Source organism: Leptonotus elevatus, chromosome 7 (assembly GCF_054856555.1).
Source record: "Leptonotus elevatus isolate MCC_2025b chromosome 7, RoL_Lele_1.0, whole genome shotgun sequence".
Lineage (NCBI taxonomy): Eukaryota > Metazoa > Chordata > Actinopteri > Syngnathiformes > Syngnathidae > Leptonotus > Leptonotus elevatus.
The window spans coordinates 2013914-2039502 of NC_141245.1; the positions used below are offsets into that span (position 1 = coordinate 2013914).

Here is a 25589-nt window from a genome sequence, read left to right on the forward strand (position 1 = left end):
AAAGGAAAAGAAGGAGGAGGTATTTCATCGGCTTGACTGTCCATGCTGCCAACAGTGCATGGGCACATTGAGCACATTTAAAACATGAAATACAAACTAAAAAATATGTTATCTCCAACCTAGATTTTTGTTTTAGAAATATGATTTGCGTGTGCTGCTCCATACGGAGCCTGCTCCGCCTGAACATAAGCACGCGCTCTTACCGTAGTATATGGGCGTCAGAGTGAATTTATGAATGGGACCTTGGAAAGAACTTTGCAACACGTCTTATGACAAATTATGACGGTATTATGAGCAAATGCAAAATGATGGATTCACAATGTCTTTGACAACAACGACTAATTAAAATGACAAAAACAACAAAATGCACATATTCCAAACCCTGTCGAAACGCAACATTTGCAGCTCAGTGGGATAGGGGCTTAAGCGTTAACCTTTCCTCAAATGTGTAGAAGTCTTACCTTTCTCTTTTTGAAAGCTTGCCTGGCCAAATATCCCCTGCACGCACCCTGGAATAGAGAGATGTTTCTTCTGGTCTGAACAACCCGTTGCTCCTCCAGCCTTGACAGAGTGCCTGCTCTGAAGAAAACCTGAGCAAGGAAAGCAGAAAAAGACAGTAATTACACTAAGTCCCAAACTTTAATACATTTTAAATTTTGTTTTGAGATTTTAGTCACTACTATAGCAATTTTCAAGAATTCTAATTTTTAAACTGCATTTCTCAACCACTGCAAAGCAAGCAAGGGAGGTAGTAACAGCACATTGTTACGGTTAAGGAAGTCAATGTCACCAAAATTTCACAGCATCACAAAACATAATGGGTCACATCTTCGTTCCCAGTCAAGTCTAGCGCAAAGTGCAGTCTAACTTTGCACATGGGTGGAGTTTTCTTTCTTTTGGCATTTTCGTAGATGGGTGCAGTTCAAAAGGGGCGTTTGCGCTATGGCGCGCCATTATTGGACGGAATATAGCCAAGACCCGGCCAATCGTTGTGGCCTCCATCATTTGCATTGAAATCAGGGGAGTCGGGAGCGCACGCCGTGCTTAACTTTCGTGGAAGCAAATTGACTTGGGGGGGGCTTGGAACGATGAAACTGGCGCGCATAGTGCGTTTATACAGACAAAATGCAAGATCACGTGACGTGGTGATGTGGGCAGTTGAAGACTGCTTGCAGGCCCTGTTTGTGCGTCCGTGTGTGACCCCGACCCCCACATCCCGGCCCCGCAAGTTGTGACGTGCTCAGTCGGAGGGGTTTGATTAATCTAAATATCGAAATATTTTGAAAATTACAATGATCATAATTTGTCCAATAATTCAACTAAAAAGGAGGAAGCGTAAAACAAAAAACCCTAAAGACAGTAGCTGAGCATCGTCGTGGGCACACAGCTCAAACTATACTATACTATATGTAACTATGATTGCGTAAATAATGCAATTTTCCAACGCGCCGCCCACCCTCCTACTGACGGAAATGTTCTTTTTCAATTTAAAGAAAGATAAAACCAAACAGATTGGGACATCCTTCATCACGCAGCCCGATAATGACCCAAACACAAAAGACAAAGGAGTTCACCCAGGGCAAGTCAATCGCCGTACTTAATGTAGGTCACAGGCATCATGTAGTTATTGCAAGCAAATAATTTGCAACTGAATATTTTATTGTATTCACTTAATAATACTGTCTACAGTCCACAGTATATTTTGCTCAAAGTCATTGTGAAATCTAAGCATCATCAAGTTTTGTAAGGGTCTAACCAATTTCTACACTAGAACGGAAACACTTTACCGATAAGCACATATGTAATTTTAATAAAAACAGTATGTCCTCCACTCACCCGGCTTAGTCCCTTATGGTAGTTGCTTTTCTCAAAATCCAAGGATTCCAGCAATTCCTCCACTGCCTGGAAACCAAAAATACAAGAAACTGACACATACAGTACACATGAACAATTTAACAAATCAAATGACATTATTGCCTTTAGAATGTAGGCCTCTTTCCCTCCACCCAGATCTCAGATAAAACACATTGTATCTGCTATTGGAAGACAGGAGTACAGTGTATTTACACTACTACTGTGATGTACAGTGATTATTTATCTCTTGACATCACTCGCGATATCACTAAAAGCTCTCAAAATCGTTGTCAACAGTTGTTTTCCTTGTGGTTTCTATCTTGTTCAGGACATTTCATGTGGTTGTATTTACTATGGCCAATATTTGCACATACTTTCCAAATGCTCTAAGATTCACACCCAGCTCACTGATTTGTGTCAAAGCTAATCCAGTGATTGTATGTTCAAAACACAATGTTTTTTTTACCTGTGTTGTATGAGCTTGTTTTGAAACAAACTGTCACATTTTAATGTGCAAAGGGTTGTTCATGCATTAGACACAATTCTAAACAGTAACAAGGTTACTGATACTGTCCAACAGAACATGCTTTATTCTAACAGTCACATGGTACTGTAGAATCAAAAAGTGGTGCTGTACTTCACTATGGCTGATAATCTTGAATGGAGTCAAATTATACCATATTGTTGTGTTCTGGAGGGATTTCAGCAATGGCTTGGGCCCTGGGCAACTTCTGTGGCTACATTTGTGGATAAAGAAAGGGAATCCACAAACCTTTCCTTCAGAAATGAAATTCAGCAGATTAATTGAATTTGGCAAGATAATCGATTAGATAAAGGACTTTACGCTGTATGAGATTCAATGGTTACAATACAGGCAAGTGGCTCGTTTGCCGTTTGACGTCACATGCAAAAAGCTCAATACATAAATATAGCTGCCCTGGGCTTCAGACATAAATGGTGGCATTTTGCCCCTAAAATTTGAGGCAATGCAAATACTATTTTAATTTACTTGCGCCAGTAAATTTGAAGATCGCAAGCATGCCGGAGCCTATCCCAGCCCTCTTCGGTGCAGTTACCATTTTTGAATAGTATTACTATAATTACTATTCTTGAATATTTTTTGTTGCTTACCAACTTCTGCTCATTTATTAATAATATAATTACTATTCTTGAATATTTTTTGTTGCTTACCAACTTCTGACCATTTATTAATAATATATCGAACATGAGTGGGATGAATATTTACTTTGCATGTCAGTTTACAGTGTGTTTATTTTCCATTTACAAATTTCAGGTTTGGGGCCATTGTGCTCCGAGTAACAAAAAAAAGTCATGAGCCATGCACTGCCTTACATACATGCTGCACTAAACTACTGTACTGGCATTGGCTAAACATGAAGGATCTTAAGAAAGATGGTGTAATGGCCACCATCTAGCAACCTTAAAAACTAAAATAAATTATTACATTTTGAACTTCAAACATTGTCCAAAATCCTCTGCCATTTGTTTTTACCTTTATGCAATCTAACCATTTACAGCAGTTGTACACAAGTGACACTGGTCTCATTATTTATTACACTGATATCGATACCATAACCTTGTAACGTTAAACATTGAAATTTGTTGATAAGGTCATTCTACGGACATGCCATTCAAAACAAAATAATTTTACTTCTCGGTTGCTCACTCACTGTTGGATAAGAACAGTTGGTTTGTGGCATGATGCCTGGATGCTGAAGGACTCCTCCCACGCTCTCTTCCCGGCATTCAAGAGACTCAAACCCAGTCGCGTGCTACAGTGTCTAACCAGCTGGACCCAGAGGAGATGCTGCTTTGTTCCCAAGGCTATTCGCCTCCGACCTAAAGTTGTACTTATTTTTATTTCTATTCTTACTCATTTATTTATTTATGTTGTAAAGTTGTGTCTATAAAGCCTCTCTCTGCTCCTTAATTGCCATATGGGAATAAAAGTTTTCTGAATCTGAAAATATATCTCAACACCCATCCAGGTTTATATTCACAACAATGGCAATTTAAAGTTTTCAATAAACCTCAGAAGCATATTTGGGATGTCGGAAGAAAAAGAAGTACGCAGAGCAAACCTACTCAAAAACAGGGAGTACAGGCAACAGAGATTCTCCCGGACCTACTGACTGTGAGGCAGATGTGCTAACCAGTACAATATTGGATCATGCAGTTTTAATATTGTACAATGAAAGTGAATATCTATTATTTCATCCACCATGCCAGATTTATAAACACTGAAAAATATTACTCTCACCCTCTTCTCATCAGTCACAATGTAGTGACGTCCATGCTTCTTGGTCAAATGTGGTGCAAGGACATCAAAACGCCTTCGGAACTCTGAGAACACCATGTGGTCTGGGTATCCTGGATGCAAGTTGGAAGAATGAACAAAGAAAGAAAAAAGTCAGCAAACACAAACATCTTAAGAACAGCCAACAGCATCTCAAGCTTCTACAGATGACCACAAATAATTCTGGGGGGTAAAAATTACAGAATAATTGGTTAAATTGAGATGAAATATAAAATGGCTACAATTTGCATAACAGTTGTACAATGAATGCAGCTACAGTAATTGTCAAATCTAAGTATTTGTCTCCTGGTCACTCACAAGTTAAGAAAAAGGTATACACTGTTAGGTTTACATAAACAGCCTTAATAGTAAAAAACAAATAAGATCAGAAAACATTGCACCAATTAAATACTTCTTTTTATTTATATGATTTTCCTAATTACAGTATTTGTGGAGAAAACTTAATTAATTACCTTGTCTATAGATGCGCAGTGCATCCAGCAGTTTGGATCCTCGGAGCTGAGCTCTTAGAAGACCCACATCTAATGTCATGAGGCCTGAATCTGCACTCTCTCCATGTGTAACACGCAGTTCGCTTCCTCCACCGACCGCCTCTGCTTTGGGCAGCAGGCAATGGACAAAATGGACTTTGGAGCGACGCACCATGTCAATCAGGGCATCCTAAAGAAAAAATATGCGAGTCAATTTGCTATTGCTTTTCTCTAAAATGTCTAGAGCCTACCTTTTTGGAAATGTACATATACACATAAATATAATATACAGGAAGGTGCGAAAGTACGTATACAGTGTTCCCTCACTTTTCGATGGTGATACATATTTTATTTTATTTTAGCTACCACCCTTCTAAACACTTGTTACACTTAAAAAAATTTTTTTTTTTTTAAATGCAAAATGTAAAATCCAAGCCATTTATCATAGGCTGCATTCATAAATTATTGTGAGCGGATGTGAGCTCCGCACCTCAGCAGCACGTGGAGACAACGACGATAGAATATCAGCTTAACTCATTAACTCTCAGCCATTTTCACTGAAGCAACGCCCTTCACTCTTGGCTCTTTTACTGGATATCAACTGATTTTGCAAGGCCCCCAGAATATTGTGTTCTATTGCTATAAAAACATGCAACCTACCAAAAGAAATATTAGAGTCTCTTCTTTCATTAGGAAAAAAAGTACATTTGTATCTGTTTCCGGTTTGCAGCAATTAGCATTAGAATATATCTAAGTTTCATCATTATTCACAAACCTGTTGTCGGAAAAGGAGCTTGTTGCAACATGGGCCTGGTTGATCTCTTATACTCTGCTACCACCTGCTGGCCGTTTTTTGGGGGGGTAATAACTACCATTGCTTTAAGCAACCTCCTCAGGTCAGAGGCTGCATCAAAGCCTTATCTTAGCTCTCGCATCAAAAAAATAAAACGTAAAAAATGTATAAATATGTTTTTGGGACCATGTCAATATTTTAAAATAGAACGTTTGTAAACGTTTTTGGGAGCAAATGAGTAAACTACATTCAAGTTTTTCTTTCTAATCCTAAAATGGCTTACCTTAACCAGAAACCGGGTTACAAAAGTCAAATGAAAATCTGCAATAGAGTGAATCTACAATAACCAAACCACAAAGTTGCGAAGGAACACTGTACAGTAGTATCACATTGATGAAATTAGTGACAATTATGAATGTGTTTTTTTCTGTTTTGTTTAGACAAATAGAGTATATACATCTTTTTTACTTACCACCTGAAGTTTGACCTGAATACACAAACTCTTCTTCTTGACAGCAGCTACACCTGTAGTGAAGGTCTTCCTCATGCTCGTGGCCCGTCGCAGGGCCAGTTGTGAGCTTCCTTCCAGACCAGCAATGGAGCCTGATAATACTGTCGCCCCACTTGCTCGGCCCATAAACAAACCGCTGATGTTTTTCCTTTAATGTGACACATAAAGTACAGTATCATGTGGCATTATGTACACTCTAAAAACAGCTGGGTCAAAAATAACCCAACTATGAGTCAAAAATGGACCGATCCTCTACTTGGGTCAATTTGAGACAACTTTGAGTCAAGAAATGGGTCTTTTAGTGTAAAACAACTCTTAAATATTGTTCAGATCCTTTACTTAGGTAAAAAAAGAAAGAAAAAAAAAGGGTCATTTCGTATTAAAAAAAACACAGAAGTCAAATTTACCCATAAAGTTGATTGGTCAATTTTTTATCCATAATTGGGTTACTTTTGACCTAATTGTTTTTAAGAGTGTACTGTATATGTTTAATAAAGGACTGGCTTGGCTTTTTAAAATAATAATATTCAACACAATATGCACAGTTTCTGTAATCATATTTGAAAGTTTGCTCTCAATGTTCTGACTGGTTGAAGCAGTAATGCCACACTAATATCAGAAGATCTTACTTTTGGGAGTCTTGCAGTAGAGTGGCTGCATTCTGGGCAGCAGGGTTATGTTTGGCATGGCTAAGCCAGCCTTGAGTATTGTATTCCACCCAGTCCGTCCCATGACTGTGGCCCAGCAGAAAGGAGTGGGGCTTCTGTCCTCGTAGCAGCAGATTGGCTCCTGTAAGTGTATTCATTATTCAATTGATGCCAGAATGTCATGAATTGATTGGTCTTATGTCTTTAATGTGATCTGTGGTGAGTATGGAGTTGCATATTCCTATGGAACCTTAATATGCTAACAATTGCTGGGACGAGCCTGATTTGTCTCTAGTCTTTCTGCATAGCTGTGTGTACTTTGGATTTTCCGGAGCTTTTACGGTATCTGTAGTGAATAGATGTTTTAATTGACAGTTACACTTCACCTTTCCGGTCTCCCTGTGCTGAGCCATAGTAGTTGAAGAGCCTTTCCAGCATGGTCTCCTCTGAACCGCCAGGATTAACTGCCTCTTCTTCCATCAGCCAGAGAAGGCCACGGGCTTCATCGGTCCTGGCCAGAGTACGAACCTGAAATATACAGCAAAGATAAATCAGTTTTGACCCAACATATACAACAATTTCCCATAAATCACACAAAGACACATCTGCTGCTCATCCAACAACACTACAACTATTACATTCCTGAATCTAAAGCATTGAATGTTGATTCAAAACAAATTTCTTGATTGAACTTCACTATATTTCTTAACAACAATACAGGATACATATGTGAAAGAAACATTGAGCCAGAGTATTTTTATTTTTTTTAAATCAACATATTAGTGTTCTAAGACGTGTTGTACTGTTGCAGCTAAATTATCGACAAGATAAAAAGGTAATACTGTAGGCAATGAAATCCCAGTGAACAGAAATAGAAAGGTGGAATATTACCAGGTTTAATAAAAGTAGAAGAACTAAACATTATTGAAAATAAATCTTTAAGAGTAGTAAGTAGTCACACAGTAAAGAAAAATGCAATCTTTTGGAACATTTTTGCATTGATAATCAAATCATAATTTACTCAGATCATAAGACCATATTAAAAAAAACGCAATGATAAAAAAAAAAAAACTCAAACAAGCCTGAGCATTTTGCTGTGCAATTTAGCACATCACTTAAATGCAGAAAGCAAGGGAGAGGCTCTTAAGAAGGCCCTAAAGGGCATCATTATTCACACCTTTGATTCCTATTCATGTTAGACTGAGCCATAACCAGAGTAATAGCATTGAGGCAACAGCCAAAAATTGCATGCATATGTTTATTTGTCTGCTTTTGTTTCTGTGGATAAAGATTTAACTGAAGTAACTCCATGAACAAAACAATTAAAAAAGCAGCAGGTATAGAGTCTAATCACGTCTCTACACATAGCAAAACACACCTAAGATCAACCATTTAAATAATAAGAGATTGTGAAGAATATTGACCTTTACTCCATTTAATTGGATTCAACTATTGTGTTGAAATAACTTCTTGTAATGAATCTTTACTACTGACAAACATCTCATTTGTGTGGCAGGCATTACAATTGTGAATGGGCATTGCAAAGATGTGTTTGGTTTCTTATATAAATATGCATGTGATATGAAAACTCAATGAAAACAAACTACTGCATTTTCATATGCATAAAATCTTATATCATGTTGATAGTTAAATCCCATTAGCAAATTAGATGTAGAGGCTAATCTGAAATTAAACATTGGCATTTGAAATATATCCCAAATTACATTCTCAATTAACCATAACAGTTAGACTAGGGTCTTTCGGCAAGCGTACTCTGTTTTCTTCACTTAATTTCTTTAGGAAAGCTTACCTCACGCTTTTTTTATACTCCCGGCCCTTTGAAAATGACATCCAAAAGGCGCGCAGTGTGACATTTTGACTTCGTTTCACTGATTCTATAGTATGGTTCGTAATTGTTTTTCTTTGCAATGTGAGCAGCAACTACGTCACTACCCAAAATGGACTGCGACGAAAACAATAATGGTGGCGTACATAAGGTTTCTACAAAATGTATTAAACTGGAAATTACTTTTGAAAAATGTTGTTTTAGTATGTTATAGTTATGTTAGTAACAATCAAATAAGTCATATAGAGCAAACTTGTCATTACAGTCGGGGTTCCTTTTAAGGGTAATTTTGGGTGGGCGTATTATTCATGGGAGCATAATATTCACAGGTTTTTACAGTAAATAGGGAGCCAAATAAAATCTCACCTAGGCTGTCACATTGGCTAGGCCCTGTTCCTACCAATTCTGGACAAAACTTTTCTGGAACATATTAACTCATTTGCTCCCAAAAACATATAAATACATTCTATTTTAAATGTGTTAAGTGTCCCAAAGATGTATTTATAAGTTTTTAAAAATGTTTTTTTCATGCTATAGCATACAGAAAGAAGGCTTTGAACGGTTGAAGAAATTGTAGTTATTAAGTTATTAGCAGGTGGCAGCAGAGCAAAAGAGATGAACCAGGGCCATGTAAAAAAAAAAAATCTATTTTATTCACATTTCTAAATCGATTTGTGAATAATGATGAAACTTAACTATATTCTAATGCTAATTGCTGCAAAACGGAAACAGATAGATATATACTTTTTTTCCTGATGAAAGAAGAGACTAATCTTTGATTTGGTAGAGTTCATGTTTCTATAGCAATAGAACACAATGTTGTGTGGGCCTTGCAAAATCAGTCAAAATCCAGTGAAACAGCCGGGAGTGAAAGGGATTGCTTCAGTGAAAATGGCTGGGAGTGAATAAATGACTAAGCATGATTATTTGCAAGCTCAGTGGTCAATTATTTGTGTGTGTTGTATATGTTTAGACCATTTCATTTCATTGATGTTCTCATCAGAAATAAAGTTTAAACAATTTTTGGCACATCTGAGATCATCTTTCATTCAGACAAATAGGCCACGTGAGCAAGCTCAAGATGAGGATAATGACCTTTGTGACTTTACATTTGCAGACTCCTGAAACAGGCACAAAAAGCAGAGGATTCTGCTTACCAGAGCTTGAGCTGACGCTTGGTCGATAGCTGCTACAGACACTGAAGGACTGGACTCTATGTCATCTAAAGCAAGTTCTATGTTTTCCTAAATGCAGGAGGGGATAAGGTGATGGGTTAGTCATCTAAACTGTAAGCAAAAATCTATACAAATATTCAGTTATAGTCTTTACTGGATTGGGTTAAAATAATCTTATTGTAAGTGCAACATTGTGACAATTATTTATTTAATTCAGAAATAATTTAAGCTAAACATGAGACAACTTAAATACACTAGAATGAAACTATTGTGATCATTGTGTGAGTACATATTGATGTGTTCCTTGCATGACTGTTTATTTCCTGGTACTGCCACTTTTCAGTTACGCATCTAATGGCCCAACAGCACCTCTTTGTATCGATCCAATTCTTGGACAAAGGTTCGTTCATGGAACAAGGTCTGCAGCCTCTCCTGTGTGTAGTTATGACAAAGCTCCTCAAACGTAGCTCCTCGCTGCTGCTGAGCAAGATGAGGGTTCTGGAATCCTGGTGTGTCCACGATCAGAAGCGAGCACAAAGAGTGTTGACTGGACTTCAGAGCTCTGAAAACAGATTCAATATGGCATTTTCAGGATCAGCTTATCTTGTCCCAATGATCCTAGAGCAAAGTTGCCTGGTGATTAATGCCCCTGGCAGGGTCGCCCATGGAAAACAGGTCCTAGGTGAGGGACCACACAAAGTGTGGCTCAAAAGACCCTCATGATGAAAAACAAATTTGGACGTTTTCCCTCACCCAGAAGTGGGTCACCTTGTTTTTTTAATTGCCAATTTTTTTTTGCTTTTGTTAAATTAACAAAACACTTTAAATGTTTTAAGTTTTACTGTAGTAAGTTTATATTAAATCTTACATTTTCAGTTACACCTACAGTTGACGTTAACTCCTTTAGAATTGCCTGAATTTATGCCTAAATTCAATTGGTCATAAAATATGTTCTGATTAGGGATAGGCGAGTAACATGGTGCCGATACAAGCCTATTTTAAGGTATTGGTCATCACTATGCATTAAAAAAAAATATATGTATATAGTACAATATCGACTGCCCTCTTGAGGCCATTTTACAATCAGGAACTAGAAATTAAAAACTAGAAAAAAAATTGTATTAATTTCATGCAATTTTAAGGGAAAAAATGCTATATTGGGATATTAGGTGTTTCCTTTTTTATCTGTCATTGTTTTTGGGGGGGAATTTTATGTACTAGTGCTATTGGTATTTGGTATCGGTGACTATTCAAGAGTTGAGTACTCATACTGGTAGTGGTATTGAACATCCCTAGTTTTGATCATCTAAGTCACAACAATGGACAGTCTTCTTAAACTAATATAACACACACAATTACCGGTATATATGTGTATGTTTTTACAGAACATGTCATGTACACATAATAGCACAGTAGGAACAAGTATGTCGGACTCCCCTGCTGACGAAAGAAGATTTGGACTCGTTGGATGTTGGGTCCCCACACGGCCTCAAAATTTTCTAGTGTTGTTATTATGAAAGAAGACTCGTTTTCATTTGAGGAGCTATAGCCCTCTTTCCCTTTTTCCCCTCCTTAGTTAAAGTTAACTCATTCAAACCCCAAAACGTGTAAATATGTTTTTAATGCTTTGGCATTCAATCCCAACAACGTATTTATATGTTGTTGTTTTTTAAATGTGTGTTTTTTTTAAATGCAAGATCATACAGAAGGCTTTGATGCAGCTTCTGACATGAAGAGGGGGCTTAACGCAATGGTAGTTATTACAAAAAAATGGCAAGGGCCATGTTACAACAAATTCTTTTTGACAGTGTTTTCACCAGGAATGTGAATATCACATATGATCATCATATAATAAACTTTTGCTATAATCTAATGCTAATTGATGCAAAATGAAAACAGATACAAATACACTTTTTTTTCCTGATAAAAGAAGAGACTCTAATCTTTCTTTTGGTAAGTTCCATGTTTTTTTTTTTATAGCAATAGAACACAATATTCTGTGGTTCTTGCAAAATCAGTCAAAATCCTGTAAAAAGCAAAGGGGGTTGCTTCAGTAAAAATGGCTGGGAGTGAATGAGTTAATGTACAATAAATACTTATCGTTTTTTTAAGTGTCTTATTTATTTATAATAGTGTGTATCACTTATTTCCATATTGAATTATATTTATTTTTAAGCACACTGTTTTTTTTTTGTTTTTTTTAAAGGTAATAAATATTATTTAGTTGCCAATTAATTGGCAAGACACACCAGCTCTATGTTCCAAGAGGCAAAAATGAAGCATACCAAAGAAAGAACACTGTCCCTACTGTGAAACATGGAGGAGGCTGTGTTATATTCTGGGGCTGCTTTGCTACATTTGGTATAGGGTGCCTTGAACATGTGCAGGGTATAATGAAATCTCATGACTATCAAGGTATTCTAGAGAGAAATGTGCTGCCCATTGTCAAAAAGCTTGGTCTCAGTTGCAGGTCATGGGTCTTGCAAAAAGTATAATGACCCCAAAAACACAGCTAAAAACACCCAAGAATGGCTAAGAGCAAAACACTGAAACTATTCTGAAGTTGTCTTTTACAGTATAAGGCCTGATCTAACTTCTATTGAACATCTGTGGAAGGAGAGAAAACATGCCGTCTGGAAGAGGCACACTTCAAACATGAGACAACTGAAGCAGCTTAATTATGAAGAGTGGGCCAAAATTGAGAGGTGCAGAAGTCTCACTACAAATATCACGTGATTGCAGTGATTGCCTCAAAAGGTTGTGCAAGAAAAAATAAAGTTAAAGGTATGATAATTGTTTTTCCGGCGCCAGTTTCAGGAGTTTGTTATTTCAAAACAATTTTGCGGAACCACAATTTAAAAGCAATGTCTGATTTTCAGCTGTTTTTTTCATTGTGGGGTTTTCTTTCATTAACAGACGGGTGCCAACAATGCTGTCCGTGTGTATGTTCAAGTTTGTGTAAGTAGTTTCCAAATTGAGTTAAATTCAGTATTTATTTTCAATATTAAAAGGAGAATTTCAAGAGTGTGACCTGTTTATAAGGGATATCACCAGAGTGAAGAGCTCTGAGTAGAGTCCTGATGCCATAGCCTCCAAGCACTCCAAAGCTGTGACCTTCGAGGCTGATACAACAGACAGACAAGAGAACATAATTAAATACATTCCCTTGCTTCACAAAAAATTGTTTAAAAACGGCAACCAATTATGTTTAAACAAACAAATTGTATTATGTCCTAGTTTATTGGCAACAAAGGTTGTTAAATCTCAATACTTGTGCTTCCCCAAGAAGAGTTGTTCACTCACAACTCTTATATGACATCAGCAGCAGCTTATTCCTATACCGTTTTTTTCTTACTTTGTTTTAATAATATTTGTAAATTTCCCATACTATATTTTGATAATACATTCACAGACATAATGCAATACTTATTTTAGGACACTTCACATGCAACCAAATAAATAAATCACTAACAGAATTTAAATTTTCATTCTAGCCACAGCGGTATTAAAGGTGAAACATTACAGAAAACTTTTTAATTGCTTGTATACAAATAATTGAGTACCTGTGTACCGATCAAGTGTGAATTTACAGAACCAAGTAACATTATGGCAAGCTTTAATTTGCTGATTAGAAAGTTCTCTATGTGCTCTGACTCTGTTAAGTGCTTGTTGTTCAGAACTTATATTACACCACTCTATACTGATCAGCTGTGGACCAACTACAGTAAGTCAAGTTTACGAAGGCTTTAAGTTGCCTACAATGATGCAATGAGGCTCCTTCTTCGAGTTCCTAGATGGCATAGTGCCAGTCAATTGTTTGTGTCAAAAAGAGTGCCAACATTTGATGCACTGTTATGGCAGTTGATTTTTAGTTCTATTTGTCGACTAGACAGGTCAGAGAATTACATAATAGAAGACTCGGTCAGCCCAATGAAAAGCTGTAATAGATTTACTTCTAAGGTTAGATTGCATTGGTGCACTACTTTGTGTAAATTTTAATTTGTATAGTTTAGTACATTTTTTAATCTTTGTCCTTTTTTTCTGTGTATGTTTTTATTTTACTTTATTTTATTTTGTATGAACCTGTGTATGCAATAAATGACTTGACTTGATTTTAGTGCATTTGCGCTGTCTGATTTGTGTAGTATGTGTCCTCTACATGGACATCCATATTATTATTACCAGTAAATGGCAATTTGGCAGCTTGGTGAAGAATTGCCATCTACACAAGTAAAAATACAATCAATGCTGAAGAGACAGTTAAAAAAGAAGAGTGTGTTATAACTTATAATTCTTGATCTTTGGTGTATTTGACCATAGCATATCATTACATGTTATCAAGACAAGATGGTTTAAGATGGTACAATACCCCGTAATGCAATCTAGTAAATCATCATCAGTCATCTGATAACCCAAGCGCACTCAACGAAAATATCAATATTTCCTTCATTGGCCAACAAGAACGAAAATCTGACAAAATAATATCAATGATGATATTTGAATTCATACCTGAGTCACTTTGGCTAGTTTCATCTGGTCCTCCTCTGAATGAGGTGGAGTGCTTCATGCCTTTGGCCTGGTTCTTGAAGATAGAAGAAGACAACTCCTCTAAGGTGCATCCTAGAAGGTATGCTGCCTTCTGGGCCCATTCATGACGGGCAAACTGTCTGCGTCCAGCTAAAATGTATATACATTTTTTTTAAAAAGTGAGGGAATGAGATTACAATAGTGAAACAACAGCATGCTTACAGTATTTTCTGTACCACTGACAATATTTTTAATAATCTTTTCTATGCTCGGCAGTATGAATCAGTTCAGTGTTGTAAGGGCTCAAAAATATTTGGATATTGGACTTGGGTGCCTGGTCGGCCTGCCGTTCTGCTGCGTTGGGCTTAGGGCGCAGGCCGTGTTGGGGTAGGGGGCGCTCCTAGCTCCTGGGTTTGCTCTCCGGCCGGTGGCCCCTGCGGGGCCCGGGGGTTGTGCTTGCTCTGTCCCGGCCGGGGTCGACGGCTCCCCTCTTTGGTGGAGGGTTTCATGCATGCCAGATCCACCACACCAACATCTACCGAAATTCCAACACAATCTGCTTCTTCCTCTGGTCGTTGAATAGGTGGAGGCTGATGTTTGTGGATCTCACTCTGCTTCATCTATCCTTCCTTCTTTTCCTCAGTCTTTCCTTTGGTCTCTTGAGGTCTCCCTAATTTGTTGGAATTTAGATGTTTCTGGGGTTCGTGAAAGATTCTGGTTGGTAACCTGGTGGATAGTAGGTGATGGCTGGATTTCAATTTTCTTTCTTTTCTTTGATCCTTCCTCGGGTCTCCTGACAACTTCACGACTTCAGCTGGATTCTGAAGTAGTCGGTTTAGGTGAACGGTATGCGATTTTTAATACGCACATATGCACACACACACACACCCGAACATGCACATACTCACGCACATACAAAAAAATAAAATAAAAATAAAGAAAGAAACACAAGGATTTCACAATTAGGATTTTACCACTTAGTGGAAATGTGTCATAGATACATGCTGAAGTAAATGTAAAGTCAACAAAAATTCAAGATTTACAACAGATTTAATAGATTTCAAATATTGTATACTTGCTCGCTGGTGTTGTCATCAGTGAATGCTAATTTGTCTAGATTTAAAAAAACATTTATATGAAGACCTACATTATGTTTGCCCTATCTAACAATAAAACCCAGCATGAATTATGGTACTGTACTTTTTGTATTGTATGTCTCAACGAAGTTCCTTTTTTTTCCCTTTTACAATTTTCTGTAGCTGTGGCAGAAAGTCTTCCACGGAAAATGAGAATGGAAAAATTTTATTTAATGTGATGATAAACTAGACTAATGGTAAATGGTAAAATGGTAAAACCAAGGTATTATTTTTTTCTGCAGAATCTGTTAAGTTTTACAAATAAATATCTGTCTCTCTCTCTATTAGTCAAGTTAATGAACAAGTAAGAAATATTTCAGTTCAAGCCAAACCGGGAAATATTTTACTTTAAAATAATGGAAAATTATATCAACAACAGTGAGTTGAGTGTCCACAACAAAGGGAGAAAAAAAAGGTTCAAGTAACAGGTCAGAAGTTTTGTCTCACACGATACACGAGAAAAAATGCAAAATGGGGTAGTAAACAAGGTGAGGAAAAAAGGGCCAAGAGATGAAGATAACCAAGGGGCAGAGCAGAAACAATAAATATGAAAACAACGCAAGGCCTGGGAGCCATGAAAAAGGCAGTAGGAATAGAAATGCAAATTAGAAAAGGTTCGACAAAAAGGTTTTTGAAGTGAAACAGTCAAAAGTGTGCGTGTGTGTGTGTTACCTTCAACTCCATCTCCATTTGATATAGTGCAGCATGCAAACATGCAAGTAAAGAGAGGTGGTTAGAGAGACAATATAATTGATGTATTCATCAATTCGGTCATAAGACAACAAAAGCATTAGTATTCAAGACTCTCAATAGCCCATCACCATCCTTGTCCAGAACTTTTGAAAAAAAAAAAAAAAAAACACCACTTTGACAGTTCTACTTTCGAAAAATTTAAGTAATTCCTTATGATTAATGAACACTTTAAAAAGTCTGGTACCTAAAAATAATAACAATGTCACATTAATGCATTTCAAAGCTCTAGGTCAAGCTTCCTCATTCCTTGTCCTCAGCCGGAGTCCTGCAGGTATTAGATGTTTCCATACTCCAACACAGCTGATTCTAAAGATCAGGATCACTATCAGGCTTCTGCAGAGCTTGCTTAAGAGCAGATTCTGTTGTAGGACGGAAACATCTAAAGCTTGCATGATTACGGCTGAGGACTAGGAATGAGGAAGCTCATTGTACTTCAGGGGGTCAAACTCATTTTAATTCAGGGACCACTTTCACTTACATTTAATCTCAAGTGGGCCGGACCAGTTGAAATATTTCTTTTTTTTTGTGTACGGTAAATAATTACATTTTGGTACATTATGAAAATATTCCCATTTTTTGATTGTCTAATTGCAGTATTCTGAAATTTGTTGACAAAAAATGACTACAAAATGTTTGCATCAAATCCTGAGTAGCAGTCAAAATGTAATTGAAATAGTTGTAAGTGTGCCCTCCAGTGAACAACATTAGCAAGTTACTTTTAATGAAAAATGTCAGTTTGTGTTCTGTCCTCACGGGCCAGATTGGATCACCTGACGGGCCGGTTCTGGCCCAAAGGCCATATGCTAGTCACCTCTGTTCTATTTTGACACCTAGTGGCACTTGCAAAGGCAACATATTGTGCTTGTACTTTGGTAAATATAACAATAATTACAATTTGAGATGGATTTATTGAAGAGCAGGTGGGCAGTCAGGCAGACAGACAGATAATACAGTAGATAGACAGACAAACAGACAGATAGATATATTTCCTCTAAAACAAGCTCCTAAAGATTTGATTTTCCCCACACAAAAACATTTGCATACTCACACACACCCATCAGTTTGATAACAATCACTGTAGGCCTTTCAACCACTCTGGCCATACTTAATGTAATTTTAATAACCGGGAATACTGTATTGACTTATTACAAATGTAATTTATTTGTACACACTGTACTAGGGTTATGGAAAAAATAATAATCATGATTATTTTGGCAATAATTGAAATCACGATTATTCAAACAATAATTTTTTGGGGTAAACAAGAAAATGTTTTATGATGAGACCAATTTGAAAAAAATAGAAACAGTATTACTCTGTAAGTTCCTTTTGGACCAAACTGAATTTACAATAATTTATATTTATAATAATATATATTTATTAGGGGTGTTCGATTCGGCAATATATCGCGATATTACAGCGCGCAATTCTTGAATCGATTCGATATCCATTTTTAAACATACATTTTTTATGGAATATTCAACAAAACGTCTTACTTAGGGTTAGGATTCACTTAAGCATGGAAGAATGTTATACTAATGGAACATTAAGCCTTAATATTTTATTTCAGTGCTGTTCAAACATAAAACAGACTGCAACCTGTTTGTTAAATGCAGTAAGCCTGAATTTTCAGATAAATAAATATATTTTCATACAAATCTTACAGTGTACATGTACAAGTTTGCTGATTAGTATTTTCTAAATTTGAGTAAAAATAAATAAATAATCGCAATAATCAATTTATAGATTCGCATTGGGATTAATCGGTATCGAATCGTGACCTATGCATCGTGATACGAATCAAATCGCCAGGTACTAGGCAATTCACACCACTTGAAAAACTTGAAGTGCAGCATGTGCACTGTGCAGTAAGAATTAGAAGATTTTTTTTGGGGTACAAAACAAGAAAACATTTTTTTTAATGCAAAATAACTAATAAAAAATATTAAGACAAATACAATTCGTTGAAACACTATAATTAAGTTCCTTTTGAATGAAACAAATTTATTAAATTCTTATTTTAACATTTTAATAAAGGTGCAAATGTATAAATTTAAACAACTCAAAAATGTGTATTAATGATCTTTCATTTTATTTTTTTTACAATTATGCTGATTTTATATTTGTCAAGTGTAATAATTGAAATTGTAATTTAATTTCAAGTAATTGCACAGCCCTAACATAGTGTGATTTATTTTTTCAAGGTCCAAAAATGACTTAATATAAATGAGTATAAAATGTAGGGTGTGGTCTTCTTTGTTTGATCAATAATATCTTCCTTGAGAATACATTACATTCGCCCATTAGTTTTGAGCTTAATGCCAAGTGTCATGCTTCAACATGACAAACACTCTTAAAGAACCAATACCTTTAGTTGCTCCCGCAGCTCCCAAGTGGTAAATGGCCCCCAAGATAAGCCAGAGAGCCTTCTGCTCTTCACTAGAAACGCCCAGCACCTTCATAGCGGCCTGCAGCTTAGTAAACTGCTGGGATGCTCGCTGTTTATCCTCAGGCTGGCATAAGGTAAGATTGGATCAAACTTTGGTCACACATAGCTAGAAACTAAAATGTTGCAGAGACATATAGCAAAATATATCCATGCATATATCCATATGTATGCATATTTAAATGTGATACTTTTGGTCAGAAGAAGAAGATTTATATAATTACCTTTGAGTGTGGAATGATGCCAAAAGTGCTGTTCTCAGCCAGGTGGTTAAAGTGTAGCTCAGTTCTATAAGAGAAAGCAAAGGTATTTTCAGAGGTGAAAAAAAAATATTTTCATGTGGTAAACTAAAATTACATACTGCAGGTACCCTAAGGAAGTTGTGTATTGCAGGAAAGCAACTATATTAGTGAAATAAATTGAAAATGCATGTGCAGCAAACACTTAGGCCAATGTTACCCAAGCAGTAGTTTGTGGTACACAAATGTCTGGAAGCTAATGGCCACCACTTTAAGCACTTCTTGTAATTGTAGAGGCTATAGGTAATTTGTACTAATCCCGTGATGTCTGAATAAACTTGGTATTAATATATTTATAGAAGTTTTCCTTCTAAAGTTGTGTGTATACTTTATTTTGGATGACTGTATTAAACCTGATTCCAGCAGAAAATAGCACCATTCCGAAAATTGTTTTTCAACTCTTGTCACCCTGGCACTCTAACTGCATTACCAATTGCTAAGTTATGAGTCATGACCCACGTTTACTTAAGAAAAGAACAATATGCAAGACTTGAAATAAGCGGTTTTCATTGCAGTTTGCGAGGCAAAATTAGCATTTTGCGCCTCACATAGACCCACTGAACTGCGAGTGAGCACAACTCGCTTACGTCACTACGCTCAAGTCGGAGGACGAAGCGAAGCTATTCATTTGATGGTGCGGGAAGATGGCAGTAGTGTGGGTGCATTCCAGATTAAAATGCAAGGCGACCACGAATATTGCATTCCACTAAAGTCGTCCAGTTTGAAGCTGCGTAGGACCCAAAACACTATAAATATTAACGTTCCGCAAATCACAGATTTCTATTAATGTAATGTACCTTCACCTTACTAACATTACATTAGCCCTGCAGCGGGCTAAAATCCTGTTAATTATGAACACTGTCAAATTTGTGGCTTGTTTATTACCAAGGTGACAAGTACAGTATATGCCAGGGTGAACGGCCCTCCGATTAGCCGGGACCTAATTGCCACGTATTCAAGTATTCTGTGGATTTGCTTTTCTTCAGCAAAGATAAGGAAGTTGGACAGAGTTGATAGAAAGCTGAATGGGAGCTAAAATCTTGGAAGAAAACCTGATGGAGACTGCAAATGACTTTGGGATAGGGAAGAAGATCAATTTTAAAGCAAGACAATGACCTTTAAACATAAAGCCAAACTGTCATGGAATGGTTTGGATTAAAAAAATATGTTTTAGAATGGCCTTGTCAATGTCAAGTCATAAATATCCTGTATCTGCAGCAAGAATTGAAAATTGCAATACACAAATGGGTGTTACTTTGTGTTGGTCGATCATATAAAATCTCAATAAAAAAAACAGAGAAGTTTGAGGTTGTAAGGTGGCAAAATGTGAGGAAGTTCAAGCAGGTAAATTATTGGCTCCGTGACCCACTCTGGGGTCTTGGTGCACCAGTTGAGAATCACTTCTCTATACAGAAACCCTGGCAAGAGAACTGGGTGTATGCGGTACCGGCTATATTTTGGCTCCAGAGATACTAGTACATTCACCTCAGGGTCCCGTCAGCCCCAGCCATCATATAATAGAAAACGTTGAAGGTTGACTCATTCTCCGGTCGTCTGCTCACCCTCATTTTCTCCAGCAACATTGTCTAAACAGAATAAGAAACAGCAGAAGCAATCATTCTTCGATTGACTTTGTTAAATTACATTATTTAATTGCTTTTTTATTTCATTCACAATATGTTAATGATTATTGAACTTTTTTGTACCTGAATGGATGCAGATGCCACCTGTCCAGCTTGATCAAAGTCAAGCGACACAACATGCGAAAAACGACTGGCATTGCCGTTCATAGAGGTGGAAGTGTTACCAAAAGCCTCAAGGATCGTGTAGACTGCTTGCCACTTCTCCGCTTTGTGACATGAAAAGAAATTTACCATTTTAACACATAAATCAGATCAGCACACATACACAATGTAGATCATTGCAATAATAGTCACAATAATAGGAAACCGTAATTTACGGTCTGCAAGCAGCTACTTCTTTCTCACACTTTGAACCCTGTGGCATTAAAAGTGCATTGTGGAACTTGACATTTTTTTTAAATCACGACTGCCACCTTTGGCCTCAAGCGTAACTGCAGCATTTGTGTCAAGCTTGTGCAAGGCGCCACTTCCCCACAACCCTGGTCGCCCCCTCTCCAAAATGTGGAGTGTTCACCCTGTAGGCATGGGACGAGACACAAATCCAACGAGGCGAGATGTCTCATGAGAGTCAGTCCACGAGAACGAAATGAGATTTTTGCTAAATTTGTAATGCAAAAAAAAAGGCCTAAAATAAGTTTTCCAATTTTCAAAATGTTTTCCTTTTATTGCGCAAACTGCAAGAAATTGTACAATCTAGCTCTAAAGTGCAAATGTAAACATAAACAGGAGAGTCATTTTTGTTACAAGGTAATTTTTCAAATGTTCCTGCCATACAATAACAGCTGCATCTGAGATCTTTCGTCTTACTGAATAGTTTTAGGGTTGCAGGCAAATATTTTGGTATTCACATGTCTTACTGAAAATTATATTCAATATTTGGGTATCCGGTTAAAATAAAAATAAACACTATTTTTTTGCCTAAAGAACAAAATTATAATTATAAATTATAAATACAGAAGACCAAAAAAAAAATTTTTTTTTTTTTTTTTACTTAACTCATTCACTCCCAGCCATTTTCACTAAAACAACCCCCTTCACTCCCTGCTGGATTTTGACAGATTTTGCAAGGCCCACAGAATATTGTGTTCTATTGCTATAAAAACTTGAAACCTACCAAAAGAAAAATTAAAGTCTCTTCTTTCATCAGGAAAAAAGGTATATTTATCTTTTTATCTGTTTCAGTTTTGCAGCAATTAGCATTAGAATACAGCTGAGTTTCATCATTATTCCCAAATCTATTTAGAATTCTGAGGGGTTTTTCAACGTGGTCCTGGTTGATCTCTTGTGCTCTGCTGTTTGTGTAACAACTACAATTAACCATTCTTTGCAGTTGAGAGGCTGCATCAAACCTTCTGTATACCTTCTCTAGCATACCCCCCCCCCCCCAATAAAAACTTATAAACACGTCTTTGGGACACTTAAAACATTTAAATTAGAACGTATTTAAAGTTTTTTGGGAACAAATTAGTTAATAGTTCTAAAAAAAAAAAAAACACACACACATCTTTGTGACCTCTTTCTTTGCAAATATCCTGTTATAACATGGAGCGAAACGGGCCAACATACAGTTGTGCTGCACAAATGCAAATGTACAAAAGCATAACGCTGCTTAATGACACAAAAATGCTATGAATCATCACCAAATGCACATCTCTACTCATGTCAGCTTCAATCTCTGAAAATATCAAAACAATTGCCATAGTATTTTTGATTTTATGGGCAATAGCTGCAATATGGAACTTTTTCCCCCAAAATATCTCTACAGTAGCCTTTTTATTTGACCATTTATGACTAAAATGTCTTCTAATTAGTATATTTAAGTTTAAGTTTATTTGAACATGAAAAATAATAAAAACAAAACAATAATAGTAATAAACATACAACAAAATAAAATAAAATAGCTACAAAACAAGCAAAATTCAACAAAGTGCACCTAACAACTATTTTCCATGTTCAAAAGGGAGTGGGAAGAAGTTGCAAGACTTATTAAATACCTGCCCCCAAGCATAACTGTTTGTACATATTTGTTGTAATGGCTAAATTTAGCTGCTGTGGCTTTAAATAAGGCGTGCTTTGTAATACGGAAATGATGATAAGTTGACACAACATTAAAAAAACATAAAGCATGCTTATGCTTACCAGAGAAGATTTTGCCTGTGCTGCCAGCAATCGAGACCAAATACTGGACAAGGTGCTGGCAATTGGTGGTTTTTCCACTGCCAGATTTTCCTAGTAGTACAATTGACTGGTCCTGCCTTGTGGTGAGAAGATTACGGTAGGCCGACTGGGCCACAGAGTAGACATGCGGAGCCGAATCTTCACGCCGACAGCCTTTAAACATATGCATCACCTGACAGGGAGTAGGAAAAGGACATAGCATCAGTTTATGATATTTTCTGGATGTCTAAATTTGGCATCACCATGTAAATCTCTGAGGCCACGTAGTGATTTACTGCCTTAACACTTGATTGGGACTCTTGACTCAAGTCTGGAAGCTGTATTTCTGAAGGCTTCGTGACGAGACGAACTGGAATTTGTTGTCAATGAAAATGTATAATCTTTTAATGTTCTAATTATAAATCAAGTATTAGGTAGTAAATAAGGTGTAAAATAAATATTAATTTCAGAATTTTACTTAACATTTTTGGCATACGTATCAGCTCAGTTTTAACAGTTTGAACAGTTTGAATCGGTCAAAAAATGTGTAAAACAGATTTAAATATCTTAATTTGGGGCATTCTTTAAAAAAAAAAAAGTAAATTGAGGAAATTGTTGCAATGCCGATAAATTAATCAGATTTTTTGCAATAATTTTCTAATACGTCACACTGTTTTTCTTCCATCACTCATGGATGGATGGATGGAAATTGTCCTTTTTTGGCCCCCTTGATTTCTCTCACCCTCTTAACACACACAGAAGGGTGAGTGGGCAGTGTCACTTGTGTAAATAAAATGAATGCAGATGCTCGATGAGTGCAAGGGAGAAATACTACAGCAGTATAGTAAATATAATGAAGAATGAATGAATGAACGAGCGTGCATGAATTTTATTTCAAACATGTATATAAAGAAAATAATACTTAAGAAATTTAAAAAATCATATAAAAAAACACGTCACATAGGGCTGTACAATTTAATCGAAATTCAATCGCAATTTCAATTGTTACACTCCACAATTAAAAAATTGGCCTAATCGTAAACAAAAATAAAAGGAACAAACTGAAGGACACTTTTTCAACCACATTTCATGATTTTGACACTGTGTGCTGTCCCTCTGATGTACTCATTCCTGATTCTATCCATCCTGGTCACTCCCAAAGAGAACCTCAGCATCTTCATCTCTGCCACCTCCAGCTCAGACCAAACAACATTGCTGGTCTCACCACAGTTTTATAAACCTTTCCTTTCATTTTAGCTGAAACTCTTCTATCACACATCACACCTGACACTTTTCTCCACTTGTTACAGCCTGCCTGCACACGCTTCAACACTTCTTTTCCACACTTGCCATTGCTCTGGACTGTTGACCCTGAATAATTAAACTCCTCCACCTTCCTGCACAAAAGCATTCTTGTGTATACCGGGTAATTAATTATAATTGCTAAGGCTGGTAGCATATGACTATTCTACTGATTATTACCTCCAGTGGGAGGAGCACTCTTTTTGTCTTTCCCTTGACTACCACCTCCCCCCATCCCATCCTCCGCTTTCACACACACACACATGAACATAGCCATGTATTTTGTTGTCTCTTTATCTTGTGATTTGTGTGTGTGGGGGTGTGTGTGGGGGTGTGTATGTGTTAGATGCAGAATAATTTGAAAATTCCCTCATACTGTTGACGCAGAATGCAGAATGCTCAAAGTTGTGATTAGCCAGAGTCCATGATCAGTTGGAGTGTTACATGAAGAACATTTCTTCACCATTTTCATTCTTGTTAGTCTTGTTTTTAGCACCTGATGTACAGTATCAAACTCAGTTTTTGGTTATACACACAGATTGATTCTGCCAAATTCAATTAATCTGCTGAATTTCATTTATGAAGGAAAGGTTTGTGGATTCCCTTTCTTTATCCACGAATGTAGCCACAGAAGTTGCCTAGGGCCCAAACCATTGCTGAAATCCCTCCAGAACACAACAATATGGTATAATTTGACTCCATTCAAGATTATCAGCCAGAGTGAAGTACAGCACCACTTTTTGATTCTACAGTACCATGTGACTTTTAGAATAAAGCATGTTCTGTTGGACAGTATCAGTAACCTTGTTACTGTTTAGAATTGTGTCTAATGCATGAATAACCCTTTGCACATTAAAATGTGACAGTTTGTTTCAAAACAAGCTCATACAACAGGTAAAAAACCCATTGTGTTTTGAACATACAATCACTGGATTAGCGTTGACACAAATCCGTGAAATGGGTGTGAATCTTAGAACATTTGGAAAGTATGTGCAAATATTGGCCATAGTCAATACAACCACATGAAATGTCCTGAACAAGATAGAAACCACAAGGAAAACAACTGTTGACAATGATTTTGAGAGCTTTTAGTGATATCGCGAGTGATGTCAAGAGATAAATAATCACTGTACATCACAGTAGTAGTGTAAATACACTGTACTCCTGTCTTCCAATAGCAGATACAATGTGTTTTATCTGAGATCTGGGTGGAGGGAAAGAGGCCTACATTCTAAAGGCAATAATGTCATTTGATTTGTTAAATTGTTCATGTGTACTGTATGTGTCAGTTGAAATTGGTTAGACCCTTACAAAACTTGATGATGCTTAGATTTCACAATGACTTTGAGCAAAATATACTGTGGACTGTAGACAGTATTATTAAGTGGATACAATAAAATATTCAGTTGCAAATTATTTGCTTGCAATAACTACATGATGCCTGTGACCTACATTAAGTACGGCGATTGACTTGCCCTGGGTGAACTCTTTGTCTTTTGTGTTTGGGTCATTATCGGGCTGCGTGATGAAGGATGACCCAATCTGTTTGGTTTTATCTTTCTTTAAATTGAAAAATAACATTTCCGTCAGTAGGAGGGTGGGGGGCGCGTTGGAAAATTGCATTATTTACGCAATCATAGTTACAGTATGAATAGGTAAGCTACAACACGCTCCTTTGAGCTGTGTGCCCAC

At 36.8% G+C, this 25589-nt stretch overlaps 1 protein-coding gene across 4 annotated transcripts in view; it reads right to left on the reverse strand.

Annotated features, from left to right (window-relative positions):
* Positions 1-25589, reverse strand: part of myo18ab (myosin XVIIIA b) — a 118911-nt gene that overhangs the window by 37617 nt on the left and 55705 nt on the right. For all 4 annotated transcript variants that reach the window (XM_086079827.1, XM_086079825.1, XM_086079826.1 and 1 more), the window contains 16 exons: positions 22578-22788; positions 20502-20644; positions 20281-20381; positions 18721-18784; positions 18419-18563; positions 14144-14311; positions 12666-12756; positions 10004-10196; positions 9617-9703; positions 7000-7141; positions 6596-6755; positions 5928-6114; positions 4645-4852; positions 4136-4245; positions 1837-1902; positions 462-590 (listed from right to left, as the gene is read on the reverse strand). In XM_086079827.1, coding sequence (XP_085935953.1) covers positions 462-590; positions 1837-1902; positions 4136-4245; positions 4645-4852; positions 5928-6114; positions 6596-6755; positions 7000-7141; positions 9617-9703; positions 10004-10196; positions 12666-12756; positions 14144-14311; positions 18419-18563; positions 18721-18784; positions 20281-20381; positions 20502-20644; positions 22578-22788 — 2205 coding nt within the window. The remainder of the gene's footprint in view (positions 1-461; positions 591-1836; positions 1903-4135; positions 4246-4644; positions 4853-5927; positions 6115-6595; positions 6756-6999; positions 7142-9616; positions 9704-10003; positions 10197-12665; positions 12757-14143; positions 14312-18418; positions 18564-18720; positions 18785-20280; positions 20382-20501; positions 20645-22577; positions 22789-25589) is intronic.